Raw genomic sequence first — 15,554 nt, forward strand, 5'->3', positions numbered from 1 at the left:
GGACTTCTTAGTTCTGGCATGCAGTCTCTTAGTTGCGGCATGCGTGCAGGATCTAGTTCCCCAACCAGGGATCAAACCCAGGCTCCCTGCGTTGGGAGAGTGGAGTCTTACCCACTGGACCACCAGGGTAGTCCCTATGGTGGGTTTTTTTTTGAAGATTTGTTTTCTCTATCTTTTTGGTTTTTTCTTATCTTTAAATTTGCAGCTAGTTGTTCTCTACAAATCCCTCTAAACCTACTTTGCTTCATCCCACTAACAAAACAATCACTTCTACTAATTAATTTTAGCTTACTCAATTTTCAAAAAGAAAAATGGCAAATAACACCGAAGCTTGAAAATGAAGCTCCTTATGACAAAGTTGGCCTTGTTGAACAAACAGAACCTCATCATCTGTAGCACCGGTATATGTCTTACCCATGCTCAGCTTATAAAAACACACAGGCACACAAATCTTTATCTGCAATTTCACTTCTCTGCAGATAACTAAAGTTTAACACAGCCAACCTTAGACCAAAATAGTCCATTTCCAACATTCAAAAACTTTCTCCTTACTTTACAGTCTCTCTCTAGATGGCAGCATCCCTCTATGTTACAAATTACCTCCTTTCATCAGGACGAGAAAGGATTTGGTGCCAGTTACTTAAGCCAGTCATTATATAGATCTGAAGTATGGTTTTTTCACTTAGGTGCATCGCTACTCTAGAGGCATGATCAAGTTACTGAGTTGTAGTTTCTGGAGGTCTGGTAGTTTCTCTGGATCTGCTAAGGGAAAAGAATTTATGTCCTGTCAGCATTACATTCTTTTAGGACCTGAACCCATTTTCTGGTGATATAGGCCATTTAAAAAATTTCTTCCTTCTCTCTCCTGTGAGATCAGGTCCCATCTCCTCAGTTCCAATTTAACCCCTGTCCTCTTTCTGGCTCAGCTCACACATGCATGTTTTATGCTCTTTTGATGTTACTTTAGTTAGTTTCAAAATATATCTTCAGACCATCATCATTTGTTAGCAGTCCAGATCTTATACCTATGACTTCTGCCTTGCTTGTTTATTGCCATCCACAGGGGGTGAGCTGTCTGACATTTGGGTAGCAGGAATGCAGCTTCCTACTGAATACAGATATTGACTGCATATTAAATCCTGACTTTTGGATATTGTACTAGATTTGCCAACAGGCTTCATTAAAAAGCAACGCAGGTGTGAAACTTACCTTGCCGAAATGTTGTTTAAGATTTCAAGTCAAGTTAATGATTTAATATAATGGTTGAGCCAGCACTTTTTAAATAGAATCCTCAATTTAAATAAAAAGTGAATTATAACAATGACTATTATTTAGCCCTTTTTAATTTGGAGTTTTGGACACTGCTTGTTTATTTTGTCAGAAGTACGAAGGATTTCTCCAAGGCCATAGCAGTCCAGTTCCAAAAACAGTGCATTGCTGTCTTTCACACTTCATGCAGTGTGAGAGATACGGACTGTGCTGTTGTTTAAAAGAAAACTGCTAGCCCAGCAAGCAGGTCACTTTCTCTGGGCTGATGTATTTGCATTGATACAGCTGCATTTTCTCACCTCTTTCTCTTAGGGACAAACACCCACTTCTGAGACAGCTGGATGTGGTTAGTAATTTATATAGAAATTAACCGGTGACTTCAAAACCAACACATTTTGAACAACTGAACCACAAATTGAGTTCAAGGGCCAGCCATCACTCAGGCCCTTCATAAGTGCTTAGCTGAGCATCTATTTTTGTGCCCGATAAGAGGCAGTGAGCATGGATTAAAGCAGAGGCTCTGGAGTCAGGGTTCTTGGGTTAGGATCTTGCCTCTACACCCCTGCTGTGAGGTCTTGGCCATTACCTATCTCATGAGGCTTTTGCAGAGAAACGAGCAAACACATGAAAAGCGCTTAAAACAGTGTATGGCCTATGACAAACACTCCGTAAATGTGATTTGTTTATAAGTGACATATTAGCACCGTGGTGTAGTCCAGGGTATAACTTCAGTTTACTGCTCTCAAAGAACTTGTACAACACAGTTAAGGAGACAACATCAACATGAATGAAATAATTATGGACAAATCATAGAATCTTAGTTTTGAAAGGGGTCCTATAGGTCCCCTAGTGGAACTCACCATCTAAGGTGTCTAGAGCATCCTCAGAAGATGGCCTTCCATAACATGGCATATCAATAAGTGTTAAAAGGTATCCTGTTGGGCTTCTCTGGTGGCACAGTGGTTGAGAGTCTGCCTGCCGATGCAGGGGACGCGGGTTCGTGCCCCGGTCCGGGAAGATCCCACATGCCGCGGAGCGGCTGGGCTCGTGAGCCATGGCCGCTGAGCCTGCGCGTCCGGAGCCTGTGCTCCGCAACGGGAAAGACCACAACAGTGAGGGGCCCGTGTACCGCAAAAAAAAAAAAAAAAAGGTATCCTGTTACCCGAGCTTCCCAGCATGTGTGGCAGCATTCTGGTGTATGCGTTAACATGTGTGCCAAGATCTTGGTCCTTCATCCCACAGGGTCAGCCTCCTGTTTTTACCCCCCAGCTGTTATACACATTTGAGATTCATCTCTGTGGTACATGTATCAGTAATTCATTTCTTGCTACTACTGTGTAGGTATCCAGTGTATGAATATACCACAATTTGCTTATCCATTTACCTTGCTTATATACACTTGGGTTGTTCTCATGTTGAAGCTCACAGGAATAAAATCTGCTATGAACATTCTTGCTCAAGCTTTCTGTGGACGCATTATTTTCATTTCTCTTGGGGAAAATGCCTAAGAATATAATTGCTAGATCATAGGGTAGGTGTAGATTTAAGTATATAAGAAACTGACAAACTGTTTTCCAAAGTTGTTATACCACTTCACGGCAATGATTAGGAGTCTTGTTTCTCCACATTCTCCCCAACACATAGTATCAACAGTGTTTTTAATTTTAGCCCTTCTAGTGAATGTGAAACAATATCTCACAGTGATTTTAATTGCATGTTCCTGATGACTCGTTATGTTGAGCAGCTTTTGATGTGCTTACTGGTCATTTGTATATTCTTTCTGAAGTGCCTGCAAGATCATTTTTCCGTTTTTTAATCAAATTGTTTACATTGAGTTCTTTATATATTCTGATTACAAGTCCTTTTTCAGGTACATTTTTTACAAATATTTTCTCCCAGTCTTCTCTTTTCTTTTCCTAATGTTATCCTTTAAAGAGCAGATACGTTTAGTGTTGATGGTCTGATTTGTCTAATTTTTATGGTTAGCACTTTTTCTGTCTGTCTAAAACCTGCCTATTCCAACTTTGTGAAGATAGTTTTCTGTTTTCTTTTAGAAGCTTTATAGATTTGCTTTTGCATTTTAGTATATTTCATCTCAAGTTAATTTTTGTATGAGGTAGTTATTAAGGTTCATTTTTAGTAATATGTTTATCTATTTGTTCCAGGATTATTACAGAAAAGACTATCTTTTTCTCTTTCAAATTATCTTGGTATCTTTGTCAAAAATCAATTGACCACATATGAATAATAGTTCAATTTCCTGGCTCCCTCTTCTGTTGCAATGGTTGATTTTCTATCCTTACACCATTATTATACCACCTTGATTATTATAGCTTAAAATCCAAAGTATAAGTTGTCAACTGTGTATTTCTTTCTCAAGATTGATTAACTATTCTAGATCCTTTGCATTTCCTTATAAATTTTAAATCATCTTGTCCAAAAAAAAAAGTCTGCTAGAATTTTGATTGGGATGGCCTTGACTCTCTAGATCAATTGAGGAGGATTGATACCTTAATAATATTGAGGCTTCCAATTCATGTATTTAGTTCCATCTTCTTTAGCTTCTCTCTGCAATGTCTGTTTTAAGTGTACAGGTCTTGCACATATTTCATTATTTATTATTATTAGTTCTAGTGTTTGGGGCAGTGGACGTAGATTCCTAAGGATTTTTCTACATAGACTATCACTTGTCTGTGAATAAAAACAGTTTTATCTCTTTCTTTCCAATACATAAGCCTTTTGTTTTCTTTTTCTTAACTTAGTACACTGGCTAGGACCTCCAGTATGATGCTGAGTAGAAGGAATTATAGCGGACATCTTTGTTATCTTCTGATCTTAGCAAGAAAGTGTTCAGCCTTTCACTTGATACTGAAAGTACGATGTTAGATGCTGTTTTTTGTAAAGTTCTTTATCAGGTTGAGTAATTTCCTTTCCATCACTAATCCTTTTAAAATTTTTCATGACTGAATGTTGAATTTTGTTTATGTTTTTTTCTGCACTTTCTGGCACAGTGTTGTTTATAATATTCCCTTGTTATCTTTCTAATATTTGAGGGATCTATAATGACACTCTATATCATTCCTGATAATGGATTATGTGTTTTTTTGTCTCTCTCTATCTCTCTCTTTTTTTTTTTTTTGTGGCTGCACTGTGCAGCATGCAGGATCTTAGTTCCTCGACCAGGGATCAAACCCATGCCCCCTGCAGTGGAGCAGTGGAAGCACAGCATCTTAACCACTGGACCACCAGGGAAGTCCCTGTTTTGCCTCTTTTTTATTGATAAATCTAGTTAGGATTTTATTAATTTTATTAATGTTTTCAAAGAAATAGCTTTTGGGAATCAGGGATGAGTAGAATATTTCCTCCTAGCTTTGGTTTTAGAAGTAGGAAAATGAAAGAGATTTTTTGTTTATTTTTACTTTCATTTTTGTTGTTTTAAGTCTAACTCCAGAAATGTAATTAGGGATGGCTTTGACAGCCATAGCTGTAAAAAAAATTGTGGTAAAATACACATACCATAAAATGTACCATGTTAACCATGTTTAAGTGTACAGCACAGTAGTGTTCACTTTGCTCACATTGTTGTTCAATCAATCTCCAGAACTCTTTCACCTTGTAAAACTGAAACTGTATACCATTAGACAATGACTACCCACTCACCCTTCCTCCTGCCCCTGCCCAAGCCTCTGGAAACTCCCATTCTACTTTCTGTCTCTATGAATTTAACAGTTCTACATCTCATACTAGTGGAATCATGCAGTATTTGTCTTTTGTGACTGGTTTATTTCACTTAACATAATATCCTTAAGAATCATCCATGTTGTAGCCTGTATCAGAATTTCCTTCCTTTTTAAAGCTGAATAATAATCCAGTTATGTATTTTGTTTATCCATTCATTTGTTGATGAACACATAGGTTGCCTACCCTTTTTGGCTCTTGTGTGTGCAAGTATCTGTTTGAGTCCCTGCTTTCACTTCTTTGGGGGTATATACCCAGAAGTAGAATATCTGGTTCATAGAATAATACTATTTTAAAATTTTAAACAGTAAGGAACTACCATACTATTTTCCACAGCAGATGCATGATTTTACTTTCCCACCAACAAAACACAAGGGTTCTAATTTCTCCGCTCTCTTATCAACACTTGTTATTTTCTGTTTTCTTTTTTTTAATAGTAACCATCCTAACAAGTATAAGGTGGGAAAGTGAAGTTTAAATAATTACATTAATTTTCCAAATCCTCACATATGTGCCATCCATTAGGAAGGCTTATTATGGAAAGGATTCCTGTCCTGAGTGTGAGGTTGAACACGATAAGTGAATAGAATATGAGTTCTCCCCTTTCTAATAATTTTTAAATGATCTATATTTGTTTCTACCAATCTGTGACTTTAAATGCTTTGCAAATAGAACAAAACTATCTCTTTGAAGCTCCCTTTTGGTGAAAGAAAAACAGAAGTGCGTGTAGGTCTTCTGGAGATTGAGTTTAATAATGGTCAACAATTTAATCAATCATGCCCACATAGTATGAAATCCCATATAAAAACTCCAGACACCAAGCTCAGTGGAGCTTCCTGGTTGGTGAGCTCATTGATGTACTGGGAGAGTGGTGCACCCAGACTCCATGGGGACAGAAGCTCCTGTGCTCGGGACTTGCCTAGACCTTGCCCTATGTATCCCTTCGTCTGGCTGTTCATTTGTATCCTTTATAATAAAATGGCAATTGTGAGCTTTCTTGAGTTCTGTGAATGTTCTAGCAAATTTTAAAACCTGAGAGGGTTGTGAGAAGCCTTGAATTTGTAGTTATCCAGGCAGAAATGTAGGTATCTTGGAGACACCTGAAAGTTGTAACTGGCATTTGAAGGGGGGCAGTCTTGTGAGACTGAGCCCTTAACTTTTGGGGTCCTTGCTAACTCTAAGTAGTGTTAGAATTGAATTGAATTGTAGGACACCCAGTTGGTGTCAAAAAATTGGTGTCAGAACACACAAAGAAAATCAGGAGGAATCCCAATGCATCTTGGGTCTGCAGAGGTTTTCTAATATGGACCAATGAAGAAAATTAATCATGGTAACACTAAGAATCGTGGATTTTATGAGACAGCTGTATATAACAGAAAGTGCCTTGAATGTAGATTTTAATAACTATGTAACCTTGGAAAAATCACTTGACCTTGAAGATTCCTAGTGTCCACATCTTTAAAAATGAGGCTAATGATGCTTACCTGTAATAGTTAATTTTATGTGTCAACTTGGCTGCACCACAGTGCCAGATATTTGGTCACACGTTATTCTGGATGTTTCTATGAGAGTGTTTTGAATGAGATTTACATTAAATTGGTAAACTTTGAGTAAAGTAGATTGCCCTCCATAATGTTGGTGGGCCTCATCCAATCAGTTGAAAGCCTGACTAGAACAAAAGATTGACCTCTCCTGAGGAAGACGGAATTCTGCCAGCAGACAACCTTCGGACTTCAGCTGTGACATCGGTAGGATCTTCACGTGGTCCAACCTGCTGCCCCACACAACAGACTTTGGACTTGCTAGCTTCCATAATCATGTGTTCAGTCCCTTAAAATAACCTCTCTCCCTCTCTCTATATCTTTATCTATATGTATCTGTATATTTCAATATACACACACACGTATATACATATAGAGTATGTATGTATGTACATGCTTTGAGGTTAACAAAGTAGTCTCACATACATTATCTTATTTAATTCTCATAACAACCAGGTGAAGTAGTGTATTAATCAAGTTTCTGCGGAGAAAGAGAACAATAGGAGGTATACATACATGTGTACACACAGGCATACATACCTACATGTATGTAGACACATGTTACATACATGTATACACATGTATATGTGTATACACATCTGTATAAGTAAATAAGATAATGTCTGTGAAACTACTTTGTGAACTTCAAAGCACTGTAAAATGTAAGGATCATTAAATCTGCCCAGTACATGTAATGTGTACTGAAATTTGTGCTGAGTATTTATAGACATATAAATTAATGTCTACAAATGTGGTCTCAGATCAAGGTTATAGACAGATGGATTTGAATACCACAGAAGAAGCAACAGTAGAAAGATTAGCCTTCTGGACTTCTGTTCTGGACTAGTATAGCACCTGTTGCCATAGAGTGTAAAGTCTATGTGGACAGGAAAGCATGTGGCTTGGCTGGCTTAGTTCAGCGTACATACCCAGCATCTGGCACAGTGTTTTGCATAGTCATTGTACAGCTAATTGCTGAAGAATAAGTGATTTTTATCTATGTGGTCACCCAAAAAGCACATTTTGTGAGTGACTAGGTGGAAAGAGTTAAATACCTCAGACTTAACATAAAGCACTTTAGCATCTAGCATGGAGGACTGGAAAGTACGCATGTGTTGAACCTGGTTATGCCTCAGAAGAGTTAAATGTCAATTAATCCTGACCTGTACGCTGGAATCTTAGTCTGGCTGGTGGTAGGCCACAGCCACACCTCAAACTCAGAGTATCTCAGTGAATAAATCCACAGCCAGCCCTCACTCTGAAACAAATGGCTTTGCTTCCTTGGACCTTTGCTGAACTTTGCATAATAACAAGGTACAAATATAGCTTGGTGGAAAAGTCAGAACCATTGCACTGAATGAATACTTTTAAACTCTGGGACAGTAACTGGAATGCAAACACTGCCCAGTGTCCCTTGTCAACTCACATCTCTAGATGACATCTCTTGTAGCAGTCCGTGGCCAGTCTGGATTGCATTAGCATGCTTCACAACTTTATGGATTGTGGTTTATGTGGGCAGATATTTTGAGACTCAGTTGTGGAAGAATATGGTTGCTTTCAAAACATTCTAGGCAAAAGCTTTGGTCTGCAAGAGGAGACCAGACTTCTAATCTTGTTGATATTTTGGGAAGTATGTCATCACAATGATATTTCCAGGCTGTTCTGGATATGGCCAGTAAGGCAGAGACCATCAACATGGCCTTCCTTAAATTAAAGCAACAGTGGGATACTATTTTCCACTTATAAAATTGGAAAAAAACAATTTTAATAATACCCAGTATTACTGAGACTCTATATCTCTACACTGCTGATTAGAGGACCATCTGCCTCCCCCACCCTGAAAAATCTTTAAAAACATGCATATCCTTTGACTCCACAATTCCACCTCTAAGAATGTATTCCAAGAAAATAATCTTATCTCGGCAATGATTTATCCTTTAGTGTACGTTAAACACAGTGTTGCTTGTCATAGTGAAAAATTAGAAATCAATGAAATGTCCAGCCACAGTAAATTGCCTAAAAGAATTTTGCTACATCCATATGAAGGAATAGTATACAACTGTTAAAAATAAGGTTGTAGAAGAATATATAGTGACAAGGGAATTTGTTCATAATCTATTGTTGAGTTAAAAAGCAGTTTGCAAACTCTATGTACAAAATAAGTCTATATTTACTTTAAAAAATCAAGCAAAAGAATAATTTGTACATGTACATATAAGAAAAGGCTAGAAGGCTATACATTAAGATGTTAATAGCAACTATCTTTGGGTGGTGATTTTTACAGGTGATTTTTACCATCTCCTTTATGCTCCCCCTAGCAAGGTTACTATAATAAATATTACATCAACAATTGTGGGAGAGGGAAGGTAGCTTTAAACATTTCAAACAAAATGAACAGCAAACAAAAACCCTATGATGAATTAGATTGTCTATTAATAGAGAAGCAAGTACATTTGACGGTGCTGTGATTAAACCCTGGCACATTCTAGGACTTTACAGTCTAAGGCAGTTAGTTCAAAATAATTTATATGAGCCCTGATGGTACAGAAGGGTCTTAGTAGTTTTTGCTGTTTTCACTTAATAGGAAGTATTTTATACCCACACTCTGCTAAGCCTTGTACAGCATGAAGTCCAGGAACTGAAGCAGGGAGGTGGCCTGACACATTCACACAAATGCTAGCACACAGATGCCACCTTGGAAATGGGAGGTTTCAGCCCTTCAGCCAACACTCCTCATACCACTGAGATCTAAAACTGTGTCTATGGAAAAATAAAGAGCTTGTAGTCTAGATCCATACATAGACAGATCCGTCTGTCTATTGAGGGTATTGAGGAGAAGTTAGAAATGTTTGGGGTGAATCCTTAACCTCTTGGGGGTGATGTCATCCCTGACACTCAGCCTTTTCTACAAGTGTCCTTGGTGTCCCTGACAGAATGGATTGGAGGGATCGTCCTGTCTACTCATGTCAACCATCTGCCGCTAATTGATGCAGCTGGCTGAGTAGTGGATTTGAAATTTTAAGACTGATGGTGACAATGGCTGCAAGGTAGATAGTGCAGTCTGAATGAGTGCCCATCATGTGAAATGTGACACTTTTCCCTGTCTGTCTCCATCTGTTCCAGAACCATAAAAGAGAAAGAGCCTAGAATATATTTATTTCTCCCATAAATGAATGAGCCAGAGATCCAGACAAATTTAGGCTTAAACTTTAAGTCCAAGATGATACCATTAGTGGTAGGACAAGGGAGAACATTGCAGACTAACTTAAAGCCACTCTCAGCAAATTTCCCCTGTAGCAGATTCAGCCTTGGCTAGACGGGTGTTTTGAATTACACAAAATCCAGAGTACTCTGGGAAAATGACAGTGGCTAGAAGTGTAAGCACATAAGTTTCAGAATGACAACTCCATTCTCGATAGTCTTCTATAGTCCTTTAAAAACCAATAGTGAATGCAAGTTAACTCACCCTTATACATCACTATTATGTCTATTCTCAGAGTTTAAAAATGGAAGATTGCAAAGCATTTCACAGCAGAGATTCCCCAGCCCACCATCCTTCCAGAAATGCAAATGGACAGGAGGTCACAGAACACACAACCCATTAGCCTGACTGACTCACCTTGATGTTGCTGGTCCTCTGGAATCTTCAGTCTACAGGTGCGCAAACTGTTGAACAGGTGGCTGCTGCCCTTTCTTTGTATGGTAGACATGGTACTGGCAGTACGGCTGTGGCTCCAGTATCAGTAGGGTATTCCTTCCCTTGGCCAGTCACCTAGAATGGTCTTCACACGATACCCAGAACCACAGAGGTACAGGCAGATGCTGTCCTTGCATGGAAAAACATTTACTTCTCTAATAAACTTCCAAGTGTTTCCTAGTCATGACTCTTGAAATAAGTATTTACCAACTTGTAGCTTCTCCTACATATAAAGATGCCAATTCATTTGGATAAAAACACAACTTAATTCTTCTTTCATTTCAAAGCACATTGAAACTTCCCCCCTTATAGTGTAAAATCCAGTAAAGTAACTATTTCTAACAGATTACAGTTTTGCAATGATGACTCCTGCTGCTGACATGAAGTCTAATGGCTCCAGTATTTAGAGACGACTGCTAGAGTAATACATACCCAAAGGGAAAAAAAAAAAAAAGTGCTGCCGAGTTAAATCAAGTGATTTCTAAGCCTGGTCTGAGTTACCCTCCGTGACAGCTGAAAGTGAACGGTTCTTAAAGGAGGCTGGAAGGGGGAGGAGCCGAGTGGGCTAGGCTGATTAGCATATAGAGGCAGGCAAGAAATGGCGTTGGAGTTGCTTTGAATAATAGTGACCAAAGCAGGGATTCTAAAACGATGCCCCAACGTTGCAGTCATTCTAAAAAGATGCCCCAACGTTGCAGTCATCACATATCTGACTTCTGCTACTTTGTTTGTAATTAAAACGAACGCTCACAGCAGGAGTTTATACCGCATGCATATTGATGTGTAAACCCGACATCTAAAGGAACTGCTAATGAGCTCATGGAAATCTACTGCTGGAACTTTCAGTTTCTGTAAACACCTTTGAGTCTTCAGAAGGGGGCCGTTTTAGAGCAGACTGCTGTCAAGGCAATTATTTGGAGTTCTGGAAGAAACATAAAAACACAAAACATTATCTTTCCAGAGATCTATATCTGTTTCCCCTTAGATTATCTATTACTACTTCTAGGTCATAAGACAAAGCTATTTCCAGTGTTTTCTTGTGCTGAAATAGCATACTTCATTGAAATACTGAAAATCGTTTATATTTCATTGAAATAATAACGTATTTCATTACTGCTTCAAGACAAACACCTTTCATTGAACTTAGGAACCTGCTACCTCTGAAGTTGTAATGAATGCTGGTAGATCCTACCCTTCAAGATTCACAGCTCTTATAGATTCAGAGATGAGGTGGTGGGCAAGGACAAGGAGAAAGCCAGAGCTGGTTAGCTTCAAAATCTGGAAGCTGCAGCTTCCTTTGCACATTTGGAAACTGGTGCTAAGCTCCACACCCTAACTAGAAATTTACCTCCTAGCCGGATCCTGGTGGGCACCCTCATTTCACTTTGAGGCAAGTAACGGTTCCCCAAGCATACTCTGAGCTATGAAAACTCTTATGGAATGTAAGTGCTGTTTCATAATTCTTATGATTTTTGTCAAACTGCTTTTACTATTTTAATAAATAGTTTACCTATTGCAGTTTTTTAGGTCCCTCCGAGTGTAACAGGTTATAGAAGTGTTTGGCTACATTGAAAGAGATTCCTGTTACTAGAGAACCATAGTTTCTGCTTTAAATGGCTGGTATTTATCTCCTGCTTCACAATGGTCATGGTAGGAGGCTGAGGTATTTTCTTGCTGAATTACATAAAGCTATCAATATGCTATCTAAAGCAATTCTACTCCAATAAAGGTGTTAAAAATAAAAGAAATTGAAAAATTAAAAAGATATTTTAAATATAAAAGGAAAAAAGAAGATGCTTATGTTGGCATTAAGTAAGAGTGAAAGAGGGCACCAACACTATGTGTTCCCCACATTTGTTGGTATCACAGAATCTAACAACATTAAAAAGTATTCGTAAAACTTATTGGGTTTGTTTTCATTGGAATGCTTATTATAGTATCAAAAATGTCTTCTGATTCATTAGTGAAATAAAATAATTGTGCTCTATATTAAAAATACATATATATTCTACCTAGCTGTGGACCTCACTAAATGTATTATCATGTAGGTAAATCAGATAACCCACAAAACTGTAAGCCAGGCCTTGAGAGAAATGAATGTTTTAAAAAGTGTTTTACAATGAGAAAAAAAATATATATATATATATATAAGAAGAGAGAATAGCATAATAAGCCCTATGCACCCATCACTTGGATTTAGTCATTATTAGCTCATGGATAATCTTGTTTCTAATGTGTGTTTCATCACAATCACTTTTCCCCCTCTCTCCTCCACTGCATTTGAAGCATCCCAGACATAACTGCATTCATAAATATTTCAATATGTATTTCTAAAATGCAAGGACTTTGAAAAATAGAACCATAATAAAAGTGTCACCTTTTTAACAATTAAGCATGATTCCTTAATGTGATTAAATATCCAGGTGGTATTTTTCTCAAATTGGGACCCAAAAGTCCACACATTGTATTTGGTTGCTATGTCTGTCTCTTTTTTTTTTTTAATAGTAATCTTTTATTTATTTATTTATTTATTATTTTTGACTGTGTTGGGTCTTCATTTCTATGTGAGGGCTTTCTCTAGTTGTGGCAAGCGGGGGCCGCTCTTCATCGCGGTGTGCGGGCCTCTTCACTATCGCGGCCTCTTTTGTTGCGGAGCACAGGCTCCAGACGTGCAGGCTCAGTAGTTGTGGCTCACAGGCCTAGTTCCCCCGCGGCATGTGGGATCTTCCCAGACCAGGGCTCGAACCCATGTCCCCTGCATTAGCAGGCAGATTCTCAACCACTGAGCCACTAGGGAAGCCCACTATGTCTCTTTAAGTCTTTTTTATTCTGTAGGTTTCTCTCTGAGAGGAAATGTTGCTTGAAAATTCGCGTCTACATTTACCCTAATGCAGGATCTAGTGTTTCAAAGAATTCCCCTAGATGCCTCCATTTTTCTTACTCACAAATGAATGTAAAGCTGGGAAAAAAGAGAAGGAAAGGAATGGTCAGCTGACCATAGAGCCAACTTTCTAACCCCAGCACTCCCACTAGTGTACTGTGTAACCTTGAACTAGGAACTTAACATCTCTGAGTTTGTGTCTTCATTTGTCAAATGAAACAAATGTTTAGTAAGCAATGCAAGAAAGTATTCAACACTTGCTCTGTCGATATGAAGGCCTGGAAAGGGAAGAGGTATCCTGTTTTATCTTTGGCTAAAGCCTGAGAAGAAAAAATAGATTTAAAACTGAGAATCTGAGTAGAATTTGGGAGTGTATTTGAAAATCTAGGCCTTCAAGTCTCAAACTTGGCTGACAACCATAATTACCGAGGGAATGTGGTAACGTTAGAGAGTTTTGAGCCCCAATTTCAGAGTCTGGGGTATGGGGTATATATATAGTAAAAATCTATATATGTATTTTTTTTACATAACTCCCACCCCCCAATGCCAGCATTATTGAGATGCAGTTGACACATAACACTGCGTAAGTTTAAGGTGGTACACGTGTTGATTTGACGCATTTTTTATATTGCAAAATGATTATCACCACAGCATTAGCTACCATCGCCATCTTGTCACACAGTTACCATTTCTTTTTTGTGGTGGGAACTTTTAAGATTTACTCTGTCCTAGCAATATTCAAGTATATGATATAGCACTATTAGCTATAGTCACCATGCTGTACATTAGATCCTCAAACTTGTTAATCTTATAACCGGAAGTTTGTACTCCTTGACCAATAATACTCGATAACCCCTGGCAACCGCCACTCTACTCTGTTTCTCAGAGTTTGGCTTTTTTTAGATGGCATCAGTGTAAAGTCCTCTTATCAAAGTAAACAAGCATAACCTGCTTAAACAGATCTGGTTTGCTCCACTACTTCATTCATTATATCTTTCCTGAGGACTGATGAAACCAAACAAACACTCCCTAAACATAGTAGTTTCCAGTCCATGACCTAAGAGTATAGACACAGTACCGGGGAAAGCTTGCTGCCTGGTTCCTCCATGTCCCGCTGTTGTGTATCATTGAGTGAGCCCTGGGCAGTGACCCTGTGACTGAGTCAGGAGCAGGCTCTTATACTGCATGTTCTGTTACACTTCTGCTCTCAGAGGCCTCTCTGTTTTGACTCACCAGTTTCTATTGGAAATAAGCCAGTGTAGCTGAAAGCAGTATGTTACAGGAGTACTGTATGTGAAATAACATCAGATGTATCAACCATAGTAAGTATCAGCTATAATAAGCCATAGCCGTTACTTTTCAGACACACCACCAAGTTAGTAGTACACAATGGGCATGTTATATTTTGCTTTTTGCTTGTAAATAAAAGCAAAAAGTCAGAATACAAAAGGTGAAGTCTGCCTGGGTCAAGAAACAGGTGAATAATATCTTTGCTTGCAGTTTGTTTAAAAATGAGTTAGAATCCTCTGAAAGCCAAGCTTTTTCCCTTATCAGCTCTCTCTGATGCCAAAACGATGCCACCAGTTTCCTTGGTCTAGGTTCTTCCTTCCCTCCCATATCCTTTCCACTTAACCTGTGTCTTTGTACTCCCACAAGAGTAGAGTAGAATGGCGTGTCACAGGTAAACAGTTGATCTTATCAGTTGATGCTTTTGGAGTGATACTGGAAAAATTGATATTTGATTATTAGAATTCTCAGAAAGCTATGAATTCTAATCATAAGATATCAGTTTTATAATCTAAATGGTTCTCGGTTTATAGGAGAATTTTCTTTGTTCAATTGAACCATGTTTAAAAAGTATTGTATGTTACACATGCATTGTACATTAGTTCACAAGTGAGTTACTTGTTTAATAATAACTTGCCTTGTTTCAAAAGTATGTATGATACCTAGTTGACAAGTTTACCTACTCTTTGAGGGTCTTAAGACTGTTTTGAATGACAAGTATTATATATATACAAAGCAGTAGTATTGCATTCATCACTCTCATTCCTAGAGCATAAGATAAAAGACCCTTAATAGAATCCAAACACAAAACTATGAGACCCTGGGCTGAGCCCAAAGCACTGCAGGAATTATTAAATGGTTATTGCAGTTCAAGACTGGTGAACTAGTGTTAAGACTTTAGATTTTCTATTGATTTTAAATAACAGATCCCTTGCTCCTCTGTATCAGCCAGTGGTAGATTTTTTTTTGTTTGAAATCCTCTTCCTTCCACCTAAGACATTATAGATGAGAATGTTGAGTTTCAAAATCTCACAATGACTCACGTAACATGTGTATCACAAAGTACCATCAAAGCAGGCTTTTGAAGCTGTTCAGAGTTGTGTTACTCTAAGTTACTGTATGTTATTAGCTCAAAAAATTT

The 15,554-nt window shown here is 38.2% G+C and overlaps 1 protein-coding gene across 4 annotated transcripts in view; it reads right to left on the minus strand.

The window, feature by feature from the left end:
• Positions 1-10,728, minus strand: part of RANBP3L (RAN binding protein 3 like) — a 49,128-nt gene extending 38,400 nt beyond the window's left edge. For all 4 annotated transcript variants that reach the window (XM_060295712.2, XM_060295711.2, XM_030843632.3 and 1 more), the window contains exon 1: positions 10,168-10,728. In XM_060295712.2, coding sequence (XP_060151695.1) covers positions 10,168-10,258 — 91 coding nt within the window. In that variant the 5' untranslated portion in view covers positions 10,259-10,728. The remainder of the gene's footprint in view (positions 1-10,167) is intronic.
• Between the last annotated feature and the right edge of the window lie 4,826 nt (positions 10,729-15,554).

This window comes from Globicephala melas, chromosome 3 (assembly GCF_963455315.2).
Source record: "Globicephala melas chromosome 3, mGloMel1.2, whole genome shotgun sequence".
Taxonomy (NCBI): domain Eukaryota; kingdom Metazoa; phylum Chordata; class Mammalia; order Artiodactyla; family Delphinidae; genus Globicephala; species Globicephala melas.